The following is a 23,751-nucleotide window of genomic DNA, read 5'->3' as shown; positions in this document are numbered from 1 at the left end:
ACACACACACACACTGTGTATTCTGTGTTTCTATCCTACTTCTAATCATTTGTGCTGGATTTAATGATGCTAAATTTAGTAACTCTAGGTTTATTTCTGAACCCTCAATTCTCTCCCATTGGTCTAAATGCCAGTACCACACTGTTGTGATGACTGTGGCTTTGTGGCAAGTTTTGAATTTGAGAATTCTGAGTCTTCCAGTTTTGTTCTTTTCCATATTGATTTGGCTGTTCAGGGTCCCTTGGGATCCCTGTGAATTTGAGGGTTGCCTTTTCATTTCTGTAAAGAAGACTGCTATTATTTTGAATAGGGATTTCATTGAATCTTTTGATCACATTGGATAGTTTTGACATCTTAACAATAAAAAGTCTTCCTATCCATGAGTATGGGTTACATTTATTTAGATCTTTTCTAATGTTCTTTCAGCAATGTGTTGTAGTTTTCAATGTACAATCTCTTCACCTCCTTGGTTAAATCTTGGTTAAATTTATATGTAGGCATTTTATTCTTTTAGATGCTATTGTGAATGGAAGTGTTTTTAAAATTTGCTTTGTATTATTCTTTGCTTGTATATGGAAACACAGATTTTTGCATGTTAATCTTGTACTCTGTAACTTTGCTGAGCTCATTTATTTGCTCTAATAGTTTTCTAGTGGAGTTTGGATTTTCTATATAAAGGGTCATAAAAATCTGTGAATAGAGATCATTTTACTTCTTTTTTTCCCATTTGGATGCCTTTTATATCATTTCTTGCCAAATTGTTTTGGCTAGAGCTTCCAGTACATTCTTAAATAGCCAGTGGTGGAAGTGGGCATCCATGTCTTTTTCCTGACCTCAGGGGGAAGACTTTCAGTCTTTCACAATTGAGTATAGTGTTAGCTGTGGGTTTTTCATAACTCTTTACCATGTTGAGTTAGGGTCCTGGTATTCCTAAATTTTTGAGTGTTTTTATTATTAAAAGGTTTTGGCTTTTATCAAAATGCCTTTTCTGTTGCAATTGAGATGATCATGCAATTTTGTCTTCCTGCATTTTATTAATATGGTGTGTTACATTGATTGATTTTTGTATGTTAAACCACCCTTGCATTTGTGGGATAATTTCCACTTCATCATTGTATATAATGCTGTTAATATGCTGTTGAATTTGATTTGCTGGTGTTTTGAGGATTTTTTGCATCTATATTCATAAGGGAAATTGTTCTGTAGCTTTCCTTTCTTGTGATTTCTTTATCTGAGTTTGGGATCAGAGTAATGTTAGCTTCATAGAATTAGTTAGAAGGAGTAGTCTCTTTCAGTTTTTTGGAACTGGTATTCTTCTTTGAATGTTTGGTAGAATTCACTATGAGGTTGTCTAATTGCGGACTTTACCTTGCTGGGAGGTTTTTGATTACTGACTCAACCTCATTACTTGTTATAGAGCTGTTGAGCTTTTCTATTTCTTCTTGAGTCAGTTTAGGTAGTTTGTGTATTTATAGAAATTTGCCCATTTCCTTAACATTTTCTGTTTTTGGTGTGTTTTTTTTGCATACAATTGTTATAGTATCATCTTACCCTTTAATTTCTGCAAGATCCCCACTTTCATTCTGGAATTCAATTATTTGCCACTTTTTTTTTCTTGTCAGTCTAAAGGTTTGTCAGTGTTATTGATCTTTTCACAGAACTAACTTTTGATTCGTTTATCCTCTGAATTTTTTTTCTTCCTCTATTTCATTTATCTCCTCTCTTACCTTCATTTCTTTTCTTCTGCTAACTTTAGGTTTAGTTTGCTGTTCTTTTTCTTTCTAGTTCTGCCACATCAAAGTTAGGCTATTTATTTGAAATCTTCTTTTGTAAGAGGCGTTTTTAGACATAAATTTCACTTTGAGTACTGCCTTCATGCATCCTACCAGTTTAGGTACTTTGTATTTTCTTTTTTGTCTCTAATTTTTTCCCTCAGATTTTGTTTATAGTAAATTCTCCCTCATTTTTGAAGGACAGTTTTGCTACGTGCAGATATTTTGGCTGGCAGTTTTTCTAGTTCAGCACTTTAAATATGTTTATGACTGCCTTCTTGCCTCCATGGCAATGATTTAATTTTTTCTCTTGCTGCTTTTAGTATCGTCTCTGTATCTTTGGTCTTTGACAGTTTAATTACAGTGACTTGGTGTGCTCTCTTTGAGTTTATCTTATTTGGAGTTTATTGCACTCCATTTCTGCACCGATTATGGAAAGTTGTTGGTCATTTTTCCTTCTAATATTCTTTCTTCTACCTTTTCTTTCTCTTCTCCTCTGAGACTTCCATGATGTATTTGTTGATACCACCACTAAGATGTGCTCTTTGTCTCAGTCACTCTCTTTTGCCAGACCACTCCGCTCCACTTTTCTGTTCTATCTTTCTGTTATGGCTCTGTTCCAGTACTCTATTCCACTCACCTTTCTGCTTCACTGTTTTTCTTTTCTTTTTTGTGTGTGCTGTTTCTTCATTCTAATTTAGGGGACTCAGACATCTGCCCTGAGCCAGTTTTCCTCAGCACTTTTTGGAGCTGATGTACAAAGACTCTCAACATTTTTGTTTAGGACTGGCAACCCATCAACCCACACTTTGAATATATACAGGCCACCAGTCTGCCTCTGTGGGTCACACAAACTGCTATGCAGAACCAAATTGGGGCAGGGGCATAAACAAATAAACTTTTCCCATGCCTTTCCTGTTTTTAAGTTTTCGTTTCTTTTGTTTTTTGGTTTCTGATCCAGCATTTGTTGAGTTGTTTACCTTTAACCATCTTCCAGAACTCTTCAGAAAGTTGATTCTGACAAATTTTGTACTCAAGGGGGTGCCATTTGCCAGGGATATCTTATACTGCTATGATATATCTTCTTCTATTTCTTTTACTTTTAGCTTATTTTTGTCTTTATATTAGAGTGAATTACTTGTGGATATCATATAGCTGGATCTTGCTTTCTTATCCATTCTGATAATCTCTGCCTTTTAATTGGAGTGTGTATTAGCTTGGGGTTCTCTAGGGAAACAGAATCAACAGGATACATCTGTAAATAGGATGAGATTTTATAAGATTCTCACATGTGACTATGGGGATGCACAAGTCCAGATTCTCCAGGCAGGCTGCAACCAGGGGCTCCAATGAAAATCCAATGAAATTCCTTGATGGGTTTCCAAGTGATGTTGGCTGTCCAAAGACAAGAACTGGGAAATTCTCCCTGAATGCTGAAATCACTTCCCCTTTTAAGGAATCCATCTGATTGTACAAAATGTCACTCATGCTGATGGCAATCTCCCCAGTTGATCATAGACGTAATCAGCCATTTATGCAGTAAACTCATTGATGACTGTATTAGTCAAAGGGGTGCTGATGCAAAATACCAGAAATAGGATGGTTTTTATAAAGGGATTTATGTGTTAGCTTACAGATACCAGGCCATAAAGCATAAGTTACTTCCCTCACCAAAGTCTATTTTCATGTGTTGGAGCAAGATGGCTGCCAACGTCTGTGAGGGTTCAGCCTTCCTGAGTTCTTCTGGGCTCAGATTCTCTGTTTTCTCTACAAGGTCAGCTATAGACTATGAGGCTCTCTAGATTTTGCCTCTCTCCACAAGGTCAGCTGTAGACTATCAGGTGAATGGCTCTGTGTCTCTCTCTGGGGTTTCTGCTGTGTCTAAGGAACCATCTCTGTTCCTCTGTGTTCTTCTCCTGGCTCATATCCTCTCTTCCTGGGTCTTGCTTCTCTTTCTTCTCTGTGCTGACTTCCTGGGGCTCCAGCATAAGACTTCAGCATCAAACTCCAATATCAAAAGTCCAACATCAGAAAACCCTTAACTCTGTCCTTTGCCATGCTTTTTATTTGTGAGTCCCCAGTGATGTGGCTCAATCAAAGCCCTAATCATAACTCAGTAATATGCCAGATTACAAACATAATCCAGTATCTATTTTTGGAATTCATAACCTTATTAAACTGCTACAACGACTAAAACTCCTACAAAGCCTGTAAATGTTCTTGTGGGTTTTTTTTTATTATTTATTTCTCTCCCCTTCTCCCCTCCACCCCAGTTGTTTGTTCTCTATGTCTGTTTGCTGTGTGTTCTTTGTCCACTTTTGTTGTTGTCAGCGGCACGGGAATCTGTGTTTCTTTTTGTTGCGTCATTTTGTGTCAGCTCTCCATGTGTGCAGCGCCACTCCTGGGCAGGCTGAACTTTCTTTTGCGCTGGACAGCTCTCCTTATGGGGCGTGCTTCTTGCACGTGGGGCTCCCCTGAGCAGGGACACCCCTGTGTGGCATGGCACTCCTTGCGCGCATCAGCACTGCATATGAGGCCAGCTCCACACAGGTCAAGGAGGCCCAGGGTTTGAACTGCGGACCTCCCATGTGGTAGACGGACACCCTAACCACTGGGCTAAGTCCGCTTCCATTGGCTGATTAGTAATTTGGCTGTTTGCTTCCTTAACCAAACAACTGGGCATAGTTTCCTGGCTGAGTTGACACATTAGCCTAACTATCATAGAGGGCTTAGACTATTCATAGTTTTGTGATTATTGGCAGGTTAGGTTTGAGCTATCATCTCGTGATTTTATGTTTTCTCATCTCTTTTTTGTTACCTTTTCCCACCTTTCTTTGGATTAAATGAATATTTATTATAGTCTATTTTATCTCTGTTTTTTGGCTTATTAATTATTATCCTTTTGTTAATTTAGTGATTATGTTAGAGTTTATATTGTTACCATGAACTTGCTATCTTCAAGTATTATTGTATCATTTCACATATAAAAACCTTCCAATAATGTATTTTCATTTCTCCCTTTACAGCCTTTATGCTATTATTATAATGTGTTTCATTTTTACAGCTTTATAAAGGTCACTATACCCTTCATTACTTTTGTCCAGTCAGGTACCTTTTAGAGAGATTTAAATAATAAGAAAAATACCTTATGTATTCAGCATATAGTTACCATTTATGATGTGCTTTTTTCCTTTATGTAGATCAGATTTTATCTGGTATCATTTTCCTTACACCTAAATGATGTCCTTTAACAGTCTAGGGTAAGTAAGTGAGGTAATAGAGAGATAACCAGTTTTGACAGATTTTGAAAATAGAACTAATAGTCAAGCATCTCTTGAGAGTCAGCACTATTATAACAATCATATCTAGACAAGATTGGCTATAAATATAAGTCTTGCCTGAAGCCTCTCCTACTTCTGAACTTTCTGGTTATATAAACCAATAAAATTCCTTTGCTGTATAAAGAAAAAAAAAATCTATGTAACTGCCTGTTAGTCCAAATACCCTCTTTCATGGACATTATTAGGATACTTTTTCTTATATGTTGACTTGCATTCTCTATACTTTATACATATATTACTATATTTCCTTAAGACCATATATTATCTTAGACATTTAATTACGATTGTTCCCTTTGCATATTGGTTATTTTCTGTTCAAGTTTGTTTGAGGCTGTGCTCTGATCACCATTGTATTCTTTTTTGGGGGAGGCACTGGAACTTGGGAAATGCTTTATCAGTGCTGTATAAACTAGATCTCATCTGTTTATCTTGATTTTTTTGTTTTAAGTTTTATAGGATGATATTCTCTGACCTTGTCTCAAGTTTTTACAGAATGCCTTAGTTAGTACTTTTAGATTCCTCAGCTTACTGCCATTAAGAGAAAATTGCAATCATGTATGTTGGCATGTATGTTTAGAGTGTCACTCTGTAGTCACTTTATAAAATGGTATAATATGAAATGTTTTTATAGATCCCTGATGAATCCCTTATTTCTCTCTCATTGAGAAAAATTTCTCTAATGATAAATTCATACCTTAGTTTAAGGATTTGCTATAAATCAAAATGTAAGTATCTTATTGAGGAGTAACACTTTGAGATTTTCACTTGAAGGTACAGTGGAATCTTCTGTGGTCACATTTTTTCACTTAAAGGGATTCAGTACTCCTTCCCTTTTCTTCATTCTTGAGCATCAGTCCTTCTGTATTAGTGTTTGGAAAGACAAATGAGGTTCAACCTAATATGAAATTGTTAGTATCTAACTATTTTTGATCTACAGAAAAGAAATTTAACATGACGCAACTCTGTTTCTTACAAAGTTAGGGGACATATGGTGTTCTGCCACATATCTGAATTAAAAATGTTTTTATGATGAGGTAAGATATAATTCTCATTTTAAGAGTGTTGTCCAACATATGTATTTTTGCCACTTTTTAATGCATTGCAAAATCCTATTTTAAATTTCTCTATAATAGTATTTCTCTATACTGCGATACTTCAGTTTGGAGAAATCACCCAGTTATTTACTGGTATGGGACAGCTCTTGTTATGACATGGAAAGCCTGCTAGGATTTTTTCCTTTTCTTGTCACAGACAAAAAATTACCAATTTTTACCTCTTGTATATTAAATGATAAAGTTGATCTTCATTTTTCGTATTGTTTTTACTGAGTATATATGAAACAATTCAAAACAATTTTATTTCTAATTATAGGTCTCAATTTATTAATGATGGATATCAGGAAGTACTGGATATACTGCTGCCATTAAATCTTGAGGTGGTTGTCGAGCGAAATTTATCTTGGGAGTGGTACCAAGAGGTACCTTTTTTTAATATAAATGCACAGCTAAAACCCATGGAGGTAATTTTTTGAATGCTTATTGATTTCTTTTTTGTTGGTTGAGAAACATTACTTGGGGGCACAAGACATTTTAGTGGAATAAGTTGTATATTATTCACCTTGGTCACAATTTAAAATAGCAGCTATATTACCCTAGAATTAATTTAATGTTCTCCATTCAAGAAATTTTTGAGTGCCTACTATGTACTAGGCCCTATGCTAGGTTGGAGAAAGAGCTGGAAGGAACATGTGATACAGTACTTGCCTTCATAAGTTTAGCAGTCTAATGCAAGGGCTGGTAGTGATGATGGTCAAGTATCCATGCATGGGAAATAGACAGTAAATAAATAAACAGATACATAATTAAAATAGTTATAAGTTGCAGTAAATTTTATGAAACAGGTTACAGGAGAGACCATGATAAGAGAGTGAGGTAGTAAATCAGTATTTAGTTGACGTTTAATCTGAGACCTAAATTAGGATGAGAAAGATGAAGACATGTATTAATTCAGGGAAATACTTAAGTAGCCGATGCTGAATGTGCAAAAGCCCTGTGGTAGGAAAGAGCTGGGTGGGACTCAAAGAAGGCCAAAGGTAGACAGACATGAGATGATGTTAGAGGATAGGAGCTAGATAATGCAAGGTCTTAGCACATGATGATTGTATCAAGCTTGGAATTTATTTTAAATCCAGTGGAAATATACTGAAGGACTTTTAGTAGTGGACTGATGAGATCCTATTTAAGTTTTATAAGGATTGCATTGACTTCTGTTTGGAGATTGGATTGAAGGTCTAAGGGTAGAAGTTAGATCCCTTAGGAAGACATTTCATTAGTCCAGTTGAGATAAAAGTAGGTTGGAATAGGGCCATAGCCAAGAGATATAGCAGATTTAAGATATAATTTGTAGCCATAAGCAGGCTATGCCACTGGATTGGGAAGGAAAAGAAAAGAAACAGAGATGATAGATGGCATTTAAAACTGTAGGAATATATGAAATGATCTGGAAAGAGAGTGTAAATAAGGAGAAGAGTGCAAATGGGTCAGTTTAGCTTTATCTCCCTGTAGCTTTACATTGCTTCATAGATCTTTAATTGAACTATTCACAAGTTCTCTCTTGACTGGATGGGAATCAAAACCATATCACATGCTTTGCTGTTGTGATAGCAACATATATGCTGGGAGGTTTCTTCAATAAACCTATGTCAGAAATCCTCTTTCCAACCCCCTATTCTCAGTTTCCCTCTGAGTCTCCCTATTCAAAAAGAGAAAACTATCATTTGAGAGATTTAGACTTTTAATTAGAAACTATATTGAGGGAAGCGGACTTGGCCCAGTGGTTAGGGCGCCCGTCTACCACATGGGAGGTCCATGGTTCAAACCCTGGGCCTCCTTTACCCATGTGCAGCTGGCCCATGTGCAGTGCTGATGATGCACGCAAGGAGTGCCCTGCCACGCAGGGGTGTCCTCCGCGTAGGAGAGCCCCACGCGCAAGGAGTGCGCCCCGTAGGGAGAGCCACCCAGCGCGAAAGAAAGTGCAGCCTGACCAGGAATGGTGCCACACACATGGAGAGCTGACACAACAAGATGATGCAACAAAAAGAAAGATTCCCGTGCCGCTGGCAACAGCAGAAGCAGACAGAGAACACGCAGCAAATAGACATAGAGAACAGACAACTGGGGGAGGGGAGTAAGGGGAGAGAAATAAATAAATAAATAATAAATCTTAAAAAAAAAAAAAAGTAAGTATATTGAATATTTAAAAACATGATGGTGTCAATTTAAAATCTTTTAAATTCTGGTGTGTAGGATATGGATTCCTTAACATATAGGACCAAATATATAATTTATCTTGTTAAGATAAATAATTGAAATCCCTTTATATTGGTAAGACAATAGATAGAAACCTCTAAAACATAAGTAGCTTGAGTTAGGTGCACATGGATTTAATCTTAAAACACAAGATTAGTATATCACCTTTGAAATGCAATCAGAACTTGCCTAATACACATAAAACTCACTTTTTGTGGGATTATCTCCTTAGGATTCTGACAGCCAGAAATACAAGTAAATTGAAAAAAAAAAGTTTTGACATTTAGGAATGAGCCAAAATGGATTTTATTTATTTATTTATTTTTATTTTTATTTTTCTCCCTACCCCCGCCCCAGTTGTCTGCTCTCTGTCCATTCGATGCAGGTTCTTCTGTGACCACTTCTATCCTTATAAGCGGCCCTGGGAATCTGTGTTTCTTTTTTTTTTTTTAAGATTTACTTTTATTTATTTCTCCCTTACCCCTCCACCCCGGTTGTCCGTTCTCTGTGTCGATTTGCTGCATCTTCTTCTTTGTCCGCTTTTGTTGCTGTCAGCGGCACGGGAATCTGTGTTTCTTTTTGTTGCGTCATCTTGTTGTGTCAGCTCTCCGTGTGTGCGGCACCATTCCTGGGCAGGCTGCACTTTCTCTCACACTGGACAGCTCTCCTTACCGGGCGCACTCCTTGTGCATGGGCTACCCTATGCGGGGAACACCTCTGCATGGCAGGGCACTCCTTGCGCACATCAGCACTGTGCGTGGGCCAGCTCCACACGGGACAAGGAGGCCCGGGGTTTGAAAAGTGGACCTCCCATGTGGTAGACGGACACCCTAACCACTGGGCCAAGTCTGCTTCCCTGTGTTTCTTTTTGTTGCGTCATCTTGTTGTGTCAGCTCTGAGTGTGTGAGGCACCATTCTTGGGCACACTGCACTTTCTTTTGCACTGGGTGGCTCTCCTTTGTCCTTGTGCACGTCAGCACTGTGCATGGGCCAGCTCCACATGGGTCAAGGAGGCCCGGGGTTTGAACCACGGACCTCCCATGTGGTAGGCGGATGCCCTATTCATTGGGCCAAGTCTGCTTCCCAAAATGGACTTTAAAAATATTAAATATAGCAGTTACTCATAGGTCTTTTTATACAGTTGCTCTCAAGACAGGCCTTACACTGTTGATTTTAGGCTAAGTTGGCAACATATGGGATTCGGAGTTAGCTCTTAGAGTTACTTCCTTGTTTGAAGTATGTTGGATTTGAGCATGTTATTTAACCCTATAAGACTCAGGTTTTTATAAAATCAGAATTATATTCTTTATACCCAGGACTTTTGTGAAGTAGAAATAAAATTTTGCATGTATACTAAAAATAGTATATACAAATGTAATGTATTATTTTGACTGTTCTATATTTGTAAATTGAGGTTTTTACTAACGAAAATATAAGTAGCTAGATGATTACTTAAGATTAAAATTTATTTCAAAGGTTTAAAATTACCAGATGCCTTGGAACATTCATAATAATACAGTTCAACATTGTAACTTTATTGGTGCTAGCATCTAGTTCTGTAATTCACAAGATAATTAAAAATCATATGGTCATTTAGAAAAATAATATTCGGTTAGTAGAAATCTTCATTGCATTAAAAACCACTTTTGAAGAAGACTGAAAGGGAAGTCTTTCTTCATATGAGTATTTTAATAACTGTATGAAGCAGCAATACTAAAATAAGCATATTTTATTTTTTAACAGTTTATTCTTAGTCAAGAAGATATTACAACTATTTTTAAAACACTGTATGGCAATATATGGTATGAAAAAGGGGATAGTGCCTCGCCTGCTGTAATAACAGACCAGTCTAATGTTACCAGTGGACTTCCAAATGCTTCACACCATTTAGGAGGTATGTACTTAACCTTATATTAGGTTTCCCCTTCCTCCCTCCCTCTCTCCTTTCTCCTTTTAGTTTTGGAGAAAGTAGGATTTATAAATCTTTTTCTAGTCAGCTAATCCCATTCAGGTGTCTCTAAATTGCCTGATATTAGTTATTTTGTTCATATTTTTCCTTTGAAGTTTCTAGTCCTATTGCATCAAAATTCCTTAGTATTTGTTCTCATTTCACTAACTTCTCCATAAGTTCTTTTTTTCCTTCAGTTTTTTTAGAATAAAATTTTATTGAAGTTTATCATTCATATATGAATATGCATAAACAATAAATGTGTAGTAAAATTTGTGAATTTATAAAACAAACATGCATATCATACAAGGTTCTCATATATCTCCCTTGCAATTGTTATGAAACATTTGTTACAAACTCTAAAAAAGCATTGTTAAAATATTACTACTACCTATAGCCAAAATCTTACATTTGGTGTATTTCCCCTTAATCCACCCAATTATTAATACCCTATATTAGTTTTATGTATTTGTTACCATTTAGGAGAAAATGTTTTCATGTTTGTCCTGTTAACCACAATACTTCATCTACCACTGGATTCCTTGTGTTACACAGTCCCGTGCTTCATACAGTCCACTCAGAGTGGCTTTCATCACAGAGTTGTGCGGTCATCACTTCAGTCAATTTTAGAACATTTTCATTACTCCAGTAAGAAAAATCACATACCCTTATACCTCTATATTGTTGTCTGAAGGGAAATTTTTAATAAATTGTTTTGCAAGCCAGAAATGTAGTAGTATCTTATGCCTTAGAAAGCCTGGCTGTAAGGAATTCTAAGTGAAAAATTGAGCTGTTGGCTCTGATACATCCACTTGGATTTTTGTGTTGTAAAAAATAGGTTAAGAAATACTTAACCTTTGTAAAATCTAGGTGCTGGGTCATTAGGTGTCTTTTATTTTCATCACTGAAAACAAATAAAAAACCCCAAAATAAACTAAACAGTCCAAAAGATAAGTGCTGACTGAGGTCATATTCTAGGGTATGCCATCTAGACTGAACACAATAGACCCTTCTTAAGTTTCTTTTTTTCTTAAATCAATTTTGTTAGTGTGCTGAGACCAGCTCAGCAATAGGTTTGCACAAAGGGAAGGCAACACAGAACTTAAGAAATAAAAGGGCAGAAAGAAAGACAAAAGAGAAAAAATAAGACCAGCTCAGCAATAGGTTTGCAAAAAGGGAAGGCAACACAGAACTTAAGAAATAAAAGGACAGAAAGAAAGACAAAAGAGAAAAAATAAAGATGGGACCAGGGGACTCAGCAGCTTCTGGAACTGAGAGCCTTGACCCTAGTTTCCACAACATATTTATTAGAAATTACAAAGCAGTAGTTATCTGTGTTTACTTTCAAGGCTGCTTGTTATTAAGCTGCAACACCTGCAATACTAGGAAACAAGCCATACAAAGTTCAAATGCTTCTCATGCAGTTTTGTGCTGCCCAGACAGCGTTCCATCTAGTTAAGGCTGGTGTTCCTAAGCCCACACTTTTTATCTGCATTATGGAAACGTTTCAACTTCAAGCCAGGTTCCCACATTCAAACTCAAGCTATTTTCCCACATTAGTGCATATTAATAAAGCATAAATTCCTCCAAAGTGTACACTGAGTGGTAATTGGTATAATCACATATTTGTGCATTCTTCAACCTCATTCATTCTTAGAGCACTTCATTATTCCAATAATAATAATAATAAAACAAGAAGCAGACAGAACTCATCACCTCTCCATCTCCCTATTGTTTCACCTGTCCTTAGGTTATTTTCAATTTTTGTCTTCCTTCCCTCATTTATTTCCTTATCCCTAGTGTAATATATACCCTATGTAGAATGTTTTATATTGATAGTAGTAGTAGGAAAATATTAGAGGTATTAAGAAGGAAGGTCATTAGTGGATGATGGATTTAACAATTATCTGGCAAATAGGAAGATAGATGGAAAAGAGAAGAAGGGAACCATAACTCAAGAAATGGTCTACATCCAAAGTTAGATGCAACCAGTGATGGTGGAACATGGCTGGGATCTTAGTTCAGCATCAGCACATAGAGTTTTGGAAATTTGAGCTGCTGTGATGATATTACTTCATAAGAATTAAGTTCTCCTTATTCTGACATTTTGGGGGAATCCCATGCTAATGGTTGACTTTCATCCTACCCATCTCAAAGTGAAACCTTCTAGTTCATAAGACCCATCCTTACAAAGCCCTGAGATATTACACAGCTTTTCCACTGGTAGTTTTTCTAACAGAGAAACAATTCTATATTTACAATATTATAGGAAACCCAGTACTTACTAGTTAAAATAATCATCCCAATCCTTTGTTAAATATGAATGGTCAGACTAGTATCAAAGCTATAAAGAAAATCAATAGAGACCAAGCATGAAGAAACCAAGATAAACAGAATAGTGTTTCTACTGGGGATAACAGAGAAGAATATAAGCAAACTTGAATTCCAATTTATATTCTCAGAAAATTTGAAAAGATAATATAAGAACTGGACCCTATCCATCACCCCCAACAAAAAAGATTCAAGAATAGGTACGAGTTCTTGAAAATCAAAAGTATATTGCTGAAATTTAAAAACAATAAAAGCAAGGAATGTTATGTACTGAGTTGGAAAATATGGTTGAAGAAAACTCCCATGACTTAGAAAAACCCACAGAGAAGAGAAATGAGATGATTGAGTGATAGCACGGAAGGTCAGAATGTCTAATGGCAGAAGAATAAGTATTTCAGAGAAAGAACGGAAAATAGAAGAAACTTTGAAAGAAATAATCAAGGATCACTCCTCAGAGCTAAGTGAATATTGGAACAAACTCTTCATTCAGATGTAGAGTCCACTGAATTCCAAGGAGATTAAAAATAAGCAAAGACTCCCAATATAGACACATTTTCATGAAATGACAGAACATCAGGATTTTTAAAGTTTTAGAGAGAAGAAAATAAATAACTGGCTGCCTATTAGAAACCTAGTGAAAGTTTGGAATCAAATTTTTGATCAACAAAACTGGATGGCTGAATGGTAGAAGACAATGGAATAAATATATTCAAAATTCTAAGGAAAATGATTTTGAGGCTAGGATTCAATGCACAGGCAACCATCACCCAATTGTGAAAATTAAATCTCATATTTGCAGTAACTCAAAGTTTACTTACCTCATACCCATTACTAAAAAATTAGTTTGAATATAATTCCAGCAAAACGAGGAATCTAGGAAAGAAGAGAATGTAGGTCCGAAACCAGTGGGCTTAGTAAAGGAATGCTTTGGAGACGAATCCCAGGATTATGTATGTTTCTGAGCTAGGAAGTAATTGGTCTCCTGCTGAGACCAGTTCAGCAATAGATGCAGAACTTAAGAAGTAAAGGACAGAGAAAACAACACAAGAGAGGAAATAAAGATGGGACCAGGGAACTCACAGCTTCCGAAATAGAACCTCGACCCTAGTTTCCACATCATATTTATTGGAAACTACAAAGCAGCTGTTTGTCATCAGAACTGCAACATCTCTAATAGAGAACAGGTCATACGAAGTTCAAATGAAATTTAAACTATTTTCCAACAGTCTTCATTAAAAAGGAATTCAGCTTGCTTTCAAATAGAATGTCTTGAAAAAAATAGCATGAAATTCCTTATATAGAATGAAAAAATAATTATATAATTTAAGTGATATGAGGAAGAGACATCTGTTCCTTTTTAAATTTTTTAAAATTTATTTTTTAATTATTTTTTAAAAGATACTTAGATTACATAAATGTTACATAAAAAGTGTAAGGGATTCCTATATGCCCCACTCCCTGTCCGTCCCACACTTACCCACATTAACAATATCCTTCATTAGTATGGCACATTTGTTACAATTGATGAAAACATATTGGAGCATTGCCACTAAGTGTGAATTATTGTTTACATTATAGTTTAAACTCTCTCCCACACATTTTTGTAGGTTATGACAAGATATATAATGGCCTTTATCCATCACTGCAGCATCATTCAGGACAATTCCAATGTCCTGAAAATGCCACCATATTAGACCTAGTTTTTTTTTGTTTTTTTGTTTTTTTAAAGATACTTAGGCTACATAAAAGTTATATAAAAAATGTAGGGGATTCCCATATGTCCCGCTTCCCATACCTCCCACATTTTCCCACTTTAACAACATCCTTCATTAGTGTGGTGTATTTGTTACAATTGATGAACACATTATGGAGCATTGCCACTAAGCATGGACTAAAGTTTACCTTGTACTTTATACTCTCTCCCACCCAATTCTGTAGGTTATGGCAAGATATATAATGTATTTATATGCTGAGTTTGGCTTAGAGAGAGGCCACATTTGAGCAACAAGGAGGCTCCCAGGGTCTCTGTTGTTAAGAGGAAAGAAATCTGTGCATCATGCAAAGTGAATGAAGTGGACTAAATTTTGCATGATTTGAGTCATTGTTAGAATGTTAGAAAAATAAAATTTCTTTTATTGAATGATTTACTGGTTGTGACATTGTAGCAGTGGGGAAAGTATTATAAAAAACTATGCGTCTCTTCATTGAAAAATATTTACATAATCATAGTTAAATGATGCATGGCAGAATTACTATGTAAATAAAATTTTAGATCTTATGAACATGGTGATATAAAAATATATGCAACTAACCAGAGCTGACAATAGGAAGATGACAGGATAGGTGGAGGAAATGCTAAAGGCATTGATATTCTCAGCTTAGATTGTGGGTAGTGAAAAGGTAATATGTGAAATCAATGGAACAAGAAATACAGATTTCCATATATTATTTAAATAATTTTCTTCTGGAAGTTTTCACATACACTGAAGAAAAGGGTATAAGGTGATAAACCCACATGCACCTATCACTGACTTTCAACAGTCGGTAACATGGGTTTTTTTTTTTCTTTAAATTTTTAAAAAAAATTTCTCTCCCCTCCCCACCCAATTGTCTGTTCTGTGTGTCCATTTTGCTGTGTGTTCTTCTTTGTCCGCTTCTGTTGTTGTCAGTGGCACAGGAATCTGTGTTTCTTTTTGTTGTGTCATCTTGCTGTGTCAACTCTCCATGTGTGCGGCACCATTCCTGGGCAGGCTGAACTTTCTTTCCGCTGGACGGCTCTCCTTATGGGGTGCACTCCTTGTGCATGGGACTTCCCTATGCGGGGACACCCCTGCATGACAAGGCACTCCTTGAGCGCATCAGCACTGCTCATGGGCCAGCTCCATATGGGTCAAGGAGGCCCAGGGTTTGAACCACGGACCTCCCATGTGGTAGACAGACGCCCTAACCACTGGGCCAAGTCCGCTTCCCATATGGTTTTATTTTCTTGCTACTATAGCCTTCTTCTTACCCCTGCCGCACCAGATTATTTTGAAGCAAATCTTAGATGTGCCATTATTAATTGCTATAATACTTATCTATGAGTAATCAGGACTTTATTTTTTAGCAATTAGCAGTACTTCCTTAAAATCATGGAATATCCACATAGGATTTAGATTTCTTTTAAGTATCATAAAATGTGTCTTTACAAGATTTTTTTTTTTTTAGCTTAATGATTAATGGTGTAGTAGTCTGCTAAAAGGGTGCTAATGGGTAGTAGCAGAAAGCTTCTGGCATTTATAATGAGGATTTATTTGGGGCTAAAAGCTTACAATTCCAAGGCCAAATCCAAGGTATCATTAGAGATGCTTTCTCACCAAAGTCAACTACTTTTGAAATCCTGGTGTGCTGCCACATGGTGAAGCAAGATGAACTTGGATCTCTGCGAGGTTTCAGCTTTCTGGACTTCCTCTCTCAGGCTCAGCTTCTCTGCTTTCTTCCCAATTTCAGTTGCAAGCTGACATTGGGCTTGTCTCTTAGAGCTTCCTCTCTTTCCTGGTATAAGGCTTTTTTCTTTCCAGGCCTTCTGTATCAGTCTTGGCAGGTCTGCTCTTTTCCTGATTTCAGCTGTAAGGTATCAAGCAAAATGACTCCTCTCTTCCCTGGGCCTCAGCTGTTTGAGCCTTCTCCTTTTTTTTCACATGGCAGGATCAAAAATGACAGATATCTCTCTTGTATCTTTCTCTCTGAGTAAGTCCATTTATATCAGACCCAGCTAGGAGATGGGAACTTAGCCTGACATGGTCCAGCAAAAAGCCCTAATCTTAACAGGTAATCTAATCAAAGGCAACTCAGCTGACTTTGGTGCAGTCAAAGGGTAGCATACCAGAGGAATAGATTAGTTTACAAACATAATCTTTCTCTTTTTGGGATTCATAAAATAATCTCAGACTGTCACAAAGGGGTTCACCAAGATGATATAACAATTTCTAAAAGTGTACACACCAAATAATGGAACCTCAAAATATATGCAACAAAAATTGACTGAACTAAGGGGGAAAGTAGACATACAGAATCATATTGGGGATTTTAACATACCATTCTTAGAATATAGACAAAAAAAAAAAATCAAAGAATATAGAATGTTTGAACAATACTAACAATGAACTTGACCGAATTGACTGTAATATAATACTGTACCCAGTATACACTTTTCTTTAAGGGTTCCTGGAATGTTCACAAAGACCATATTCTGGGCCATCAAGTTTTCTGATCACATTGAATTAAATTAGAAATCAATAACAATAGGATATTTTAAATGCCTGAAATATCCAGACATGAAACAACTTTTAAATAATTTAAAATAAACGATAAGTGGAGCAGGGTAGCTCAGTGGTTGAATACCTGCTTCACATGTATGAGGTCCTAGGTTCAGTCCCCAGTACCTCCTTTAAAAAAAATGATAAGGGATATTAGAAAGTTGTTTGAAGTGATTGAAAATAAACATAAAAAATCAAAATATATGGGATGTAACTAAAGCAGTGCTGAAAGAAATTTGTAGCTTTAAGGAATTATATTTAGAAAAGAAATTTTTATAATAAAAGATAAAAACTTCCAACTCAAGAAACTAGAAAACAAAGAGCAAATTAAAATAGAAATAAACTGGATGCTTTAGTATAGATGAGAATAGAGATAAATGAAAGAGAAACTGACAATAAAGAAAATTAACAAAGCCAGACTTTTTTTTTTGGAAAGGTGATTAAGAGTGATAAAATGAAGACTGATGAGAGAGAAAGGAGAAAACACAAATTACCAATATTAGAATTAAATAGATCACTACAACTCATCACCAGGATAACGGATTATTTTATGAATAATTTTGTGACAAATTTTACAATTTGGTTGAAATATACAGGTTTCTTTGAAAGCAACCTTTATCTGTTAAAGGAGTTAAATTTGTAATAAAAAATAAGTTTCCCACAAAGAGCATTCATGGCACAGGTGGTTTCACTGGCGAATTGTATTAAATATTTAACTAAGACACATTACTTGTATTAAATAAACTCATTTGGAAAGATGGAGGAGAGAGCACTTGCATTACCCTGATACAAAAAACAGAATGGCATTTCAAGAAAAGAATATTATATCTCATTATCCCTCATGAACTCTGACATGCAAATGCTTAAAGTCATATTAGCAAATTGAATCCAACAATGTATAAAAATATTTCACATAGACCCTGTGAGGTTTATTCTTGAAATGCATAATTTGATTGATATTCAGAAATCAATTAATATGACTCTCCATATTAACAAAGTAAAGGAGAAAAATCATACCACCTCAATATATGCAGAAAAAGCATTTGACAAAATTCAGCCTCTGTCATAATAAAAACTAGAAATATCTAAAGGGCATATACTAAGTGGTGAAATGTTGAAAGCTTTCCCCATAGTATAGAAACAAGGCAAGGATGTCCACTTCTTACCCATTTACTGAAGGTCATTGATGGAGCAATAAGGTCAGGAAAAGGATGAAAAGGTCTAAAGAGTATACAGGAAGAAGTCAAACTCTTTATTCTCAGACAGCATCATTGTGTAACCCTGAGAAATCTCAAAAAAACAAAACAAAATAACAACAACAAAAACCCTCCTAGAACTAATAAACAAATTTAGTATTTTAACAGGATAAAGGTTAAAATAGAAAAATCAATTGTATCTGTAACAATCAAAAAGTTTTAAAAATACTATTTGCACTAGCATCAGAAATGTAATATTCTTATGAAGAAGTTTAACATTCATTCAAGACCTCTGACAAATATCAAACACTGATGAGAGAAACTAAGGGAGGCTCAAATGTACACCATCTTTCTAGATTGAAAAACTGAGTATTGTTAAGGTGTTAAGTCTTCCCAGATTGATCTATACATCCAGCATAATTCCAGTCAGGTTTTTTTAGTAGAAATTAAAAATTTTCCTTTGGTATTTATATGGAAGTGCTAAGGATCAGGAATAGCCAAAAACAATATTGTGAAGGAGAAGAAATACTCTACCTAATTTCAAAACTTAGTATAAATCTACAATAATTGAGTCAGTATGGTATTGGCCTAAGGATAAACAAATACACCAGTACAACAGTGTATAGAGTCCAGTAGACACAAAAAAATACAGTCCGTTGCTTTTCAACAAAGATTAGTCATTAATGAAAGGGTAGTTGTTTTTTTTTTAACGTATGGTGCTGTCAGAACTAAATGTGGGAAAGATGGAATCTTGTGCCTTCCTACCTTATGTAAGATTAATTTGAGATGGATCAAACGTGTAAATTTAAAACCTAAAACTAAGTGTCTGGAAGAAAACATTAAAAGAATATCTTCCTGACCATTGGGTAGCCAGAGATTTCTTAGAATGGATACAAAAGCACTAATCATAAAAGAAAAACATTATAACCTAGTTTTCATTAAAAAACTTAAAAACTTCTCATCAGATCATAGCATCAAGATAATGAAAAGACAAGCCTCAGCCTAGGAGAAATATTTGTGATATATGTATCTAAAAAATTTCTTGTATCTAGAATACATAAAGAACTAAAAATTAATAACTTTAATAAAACAAAATAATGACCAATATATTTGCTCCTAAAAAAGGATGATATACAAATGACAGTTAAGCATGTGAAAATTATTTATTAGGGAAATACAAATTAAAACCACAATGAGAGTCAACTTCACAATTTACTAGAGTAGTTAAATTTTGAAAGACTGATAACACCAAATGCTGATAAGAATATGAAACAATTCTTACATTCTGCTGTTGGGATTGTGATGTAGTATGGCCACTTGAGAAAGGGTTTGTCAAACTCTGACATATCAATTCCAGGGTTAATTATTGTACACATTCCCCTTTCCCGCCATTTGAGTGCATGTGTCCACAAAAGGACTCATTTAAGAATATGTACAGATTTATTTCTAATAGCCAAACTCTGGAAACAACCCAAATGTTCAGCTGTAGAAGAATGGGTAAATTGTTTTTATTTTCATACTGTGTAATTTCATAGAATGGATGACTACTTAGCCATAAGAAAGAATAAACTTCTTACCTGCCACAATATGGATGAATCTCAAAAATAATATGTTGACTGAAAACCAAACCATAAAAGAGTACAATTTATATTACTCCATTTATGTGAAATATAAGAACCAACAAAAATCTATGGTGATTGACGTCAGAATAGTAGGGAGGTTGGGGATTGACTGGGAAGGAGTATAAGGGAACTTTCTGGGGGTGACACATAGGTTCAGTATCTTAATTGGAGTGTTAGTTGAAAAGTTTAGATAGATCACTCTATGTAAATTTTATCTCAATTAAAAGAAAGTCACCTAGCATGGTGGTCCTTGTCTCTGCAGTTGGGTAGAATGAGAATGGGGAATTGTGTTTTCATTATTAGCCTTTTTTTTTTGTAGTCTCAAATCTCTTTTTATCGTATTATTACAGTTTTTAATTTAAGAAATCTGAGTTTTGTTACGTACATTTACATACTTGGATCAATTTCTTATATCAAGGTTGTATCACTTAGCTACAAGGTTCCAAGTAGTCGGGCTTTTGCTTTTTACACAGTGGTCTCTGTGTGTTCTCCCAACAAGAATCACTACAACAGTTTGTGCTTTCCATCATAAGAAAAACACTGTATTTTAATTACCTGTTTATCAGCCTGCCATTAGTCTGAGAACTCATGGTGCAGGGACTGGCTCACCTCCCCTTATAGAATGTCTGGTACACGTAGCTACCAAATTATTAGCTAAATGAGTAATGAATAATCATTCTATTTAAATGGTCGAAGTACATTTATCATTAATAACCTCCAAATATCCTATAGTATGATTTAAAATTCTCAAGTTTAAACAGTTGTAACAAGGCTTTGTGCCAAATCATTTCTTACAAATTACAACTTTGAGACATTTTATTATAAAAAGTTGGTAATCGTAGGTAAATTTATATGAACTTAAAATTCATCATACATTTACTTCATTTCTTAGCTTGACCTTCTAGTAAATCTTTAGCTGCATGGATTTTGGCTGCTAAATAAGGAGGTCCTCCCTTGTCTGGGTTTTAAGAGCATAATTCATCGATGAGCATTTCTTATTTTTCCTTTATTGGCAGTAGGGCTTACACCTAGTATTAATGCTGCCTCCCATTTTGTCATTTTGGGCTCAAACCCACCTTTGTAATAGCCACCACTGAAGGCAGATTTGGGGAGACTTTGAAAAACTTGTTTTACTTGAGGCTCCATATGCTTCTTGACTTGCAAAACATAACGGCCTGCAAATCCTGCAGCAGCAATAGTCAGTCCAACTGCTATCACCGTACTGGCCACAGCTCCGGCTTGGCTCTCCTGCCTCCTGTGGGAGTGTGGTTCATCCCAACCCAAAGGCCACGGCCACCCACGCCTCTACCAAAAAGTGACCATTTATTAGCCCTTTTAATATATACCATTTGCATATAATATTTGATTGAAGATATAAAATGTAGAAAAACAAAATTTGGATCTTTCTGTTTAACCGAACAATTTAAGACATAGCATCTAAAATATCTTGGTTGGTTTATTTTTTTAAATAAAATTTGAATTCTAAACCATGTGCCATGACTCTATTGTGTATTTTACACATGCTGTTTTTACTTAATCCTCAAAACAAACCCAGTGTTTGGTTCTCTTATTCCCATTTTAAAAAGGAAACAAAAGCACCAAGTACCTGATTAATAATCCCAAATTATGATGGAGTCCTAAACTGGAGGTTACCGAGTACAACATTTGAATTGAAAATTGAATAACATTTTATTATACCCATTAAATGAATTCTGCTAAATCTATTTCAAAGTTTTAATAAGCTACCTCTAGTGATATACTTTTTTATTCAATGTCTTTAATTTTTTTCAAGGAACAACTGTAGTGACAGCTGCCGTGGTAGAGGTGCATTCACGTAACTCTCAAGTTAAGACGACACTAAATATGAGTTTTAGAACTGACTACCTCACCATGGTATTGTACAGTCCAGGTCCTGAACAGGTAAGTCAATGAGGAAAAGAAAATATATTTTCACTTGGTTGAAAATTATATAAGTAAATATTTACTAAAATAACAATTGTTCATATTTCATGTGTATACTGTAGTATCTATTCCTCTGAGAAAAATGGTTGACCCTTTCACATTATACTAATATAAAATATTTTAACCATTTCTCATTTAAGCGAATTATCCTTCATATAACCAGTTATATGAAAAATAATTCATATAACCAGTTATATGAAAAATAATTTTTTTAAAGTTGAAGTTACTGTCTGTTTTTAATGTTTTATTAGAGAACCCTTTGGAAATAGAGAATTTTGATGTTTCATATAATATAAGCAGAAGTGACAATTTGCAGTAACTCATATCTTAAAATATGCAAGAGGTCTATGTTTTGTATAATTTTTGTATTGATTTCCTTTTCTATAGACTTCCTTTACAGATGTTCGGGATCCTTCTCTGAAACTTGCTGAATTTAAATTGGAAAATATTATAAGTACTTTAAAAATGTTTACAGATGATTCAACATTTTCTTCCTTCTCATTAAAAAATTGCATTCTAGATGATAAAAGGCCTCATGTCAAGAAGGCAACTCCTAGGTATGTATTGTAATGGTTTTCTGAGTTTTTATATTTTACAGAACTTATCTCCAAGTTTACATCTTCATTTTCTGGGTATATTCTAATAACTTCAGAGCCTCAATTCATATGAGTCATGGTACTTAGCCAACATTTTAAATGACATGGTTAATTGCTATTCTTGCTGGATGATTGAAGAATTGCTTCAGTAAATAAAATAATCAGTGCATTTAAATTAGGGAGAGTATATTTCAAATTAATCTACATTCTCTAATGTAAATTTTTATGTTAACTCGTGCAAATTGTAATGGGAAGTGCATGAAATACAAAGAAGAAAATATACCAAATTTCAAAATTCGAAGAATTTCTTAAAGGCATACTTCTTTATTTGTGAAACACTTGTGCTCTACAAAGTTTTTAAGTCCATTGTTTATAGTATTTTGTTGATCTTGAGAATACTGGTTTGCTGTCAGTGAAAGGGATAAGAGGTCTCACTGAATTGTATTATATGTTTAGTTATTTCTAAAATACTCATGCATAAGAAATATTGTTTTGTCTTTCAGAATGATAGGACTGACAGTTGGGTTTGACAAAAAGGACATGATGGATGTAAGATACAGGCGAGTCAGAGATGGTTGTGTGACTGATTCAGTCTTCCAAGAAATGTATATTTGTGCAAGTGTAGAATTTCTGTTGACGGTTGCAAATGTCTTTCTTGAGGCCTACACCACAGGCACAACTGTTGAAACCAGTGTTCAAGCATGGCCTTCTAAGGAAGAAGGTTAGCTATTGATTTTAATACCTAATATCTGTATTATTGAAGTACTGTAACATTACTTACCTTGATTAACCCTCTTCATGATATCATGCGCCTTCCTCCCTCATGATTACCACTTGGGTAAGTGCATTATTTAGTTTTCAGAGTAAGAGGAAAACCTTAAATGTTTACTGGGTGGGAGGATGCACAGTTTGAATTTTTTTTAAAAAGCATGAATATATGTTGGGTTCAAAGATTATGATACCTGCATTAGAATAAGTACTGTACTTTTATTGTACTTTCTGCAGGCAGCAATTTGAAATAATATGTTAACAGAAGAAAATAGGCAGGAGAATAATGAATCCACTATTCTTTTTTTTTTCCTTTTTCCAACATCATATTTCTTTGTTTGTTTATTTTAAAGAAACTTTAGATTACATAAATGTTCAATAAAAAATATAGGGGATTCCCATATGCTCCACTCCCTCCCCCTCCCACACTTTACCACATTAGCAACATCCATCATTAGTGTGGCACATTTATTACAATTGATTGAAATATATTGAAGCATTGCTGCTAACCATGGATTATAGTTTACATTATAGTTTACCCTCTGTCCCACACAATTTTGTAAGTTATGACAAGGTAGATGATGGCCTGTATCCATCATTGCAGTGTCA

General features: G+C 35.2%; 1 protein-coding gene across 6 annotated transcripts in view; it reads left to right on the top strand.

The window, feature by feature from the left end:
• The window catches only part of VPS13A (vacuolar protein sorting 13 homolog A), a 293,093-nt gene that overhangs the window by 126,270 nt on the left and 143,072 nt on the right, over nt 1-23,751 (top strand). For all 6 annotated transcript variants that reach the window (XR_011649379.1, XR_009186770.2, XR_009186769.2 and 3 more), the window contains exons 34-38: nt 6,485-6,632; nt 10,165-10,315; nt 21,609-21,736; nt 22,166-22,335; nt 22,878-23,095. Coding sequence is in view for 3 of the 6 variants with exons in the window: in XM_058301627.1 (XP_058157610.1) it covers nt 6,485-6,632; nt 10,165-10,315; nt 21,609-21,736; nt 22,166-22,335; nt 22,878-23,095 (815 nt within the window). In the remaining 3 variants the exon portion in view is untranslated. The remainder of the gene's footprint in view (nt 1-6,484; nt 6,633-10,164; nt 10,316-21,608; nt 21,737-22,165; nt 22,336-22,877; nt 23,096-23,751) is intronic.

The sequence above is a fragment of the Dasypus novemcinctus genome, chromosome 8 (genome assembly GCF_030445035.2).
Source record: "Dasypus novemcinctus isolate mDasNov1 chromosome 8, mDasNov1.1.hap2, whole genome shotgun sequence".
In the NCBI taxonomy this organism is placed as follows: Eukaryota; Metazoa; Chordata; class Mammalia; order Cingulata; family Dasypodidae; genus Dasypus; species Dasypus novemcinctus.
This window is presented reverse-complemented; position numbering and strand designations above follow the sequence as displayed.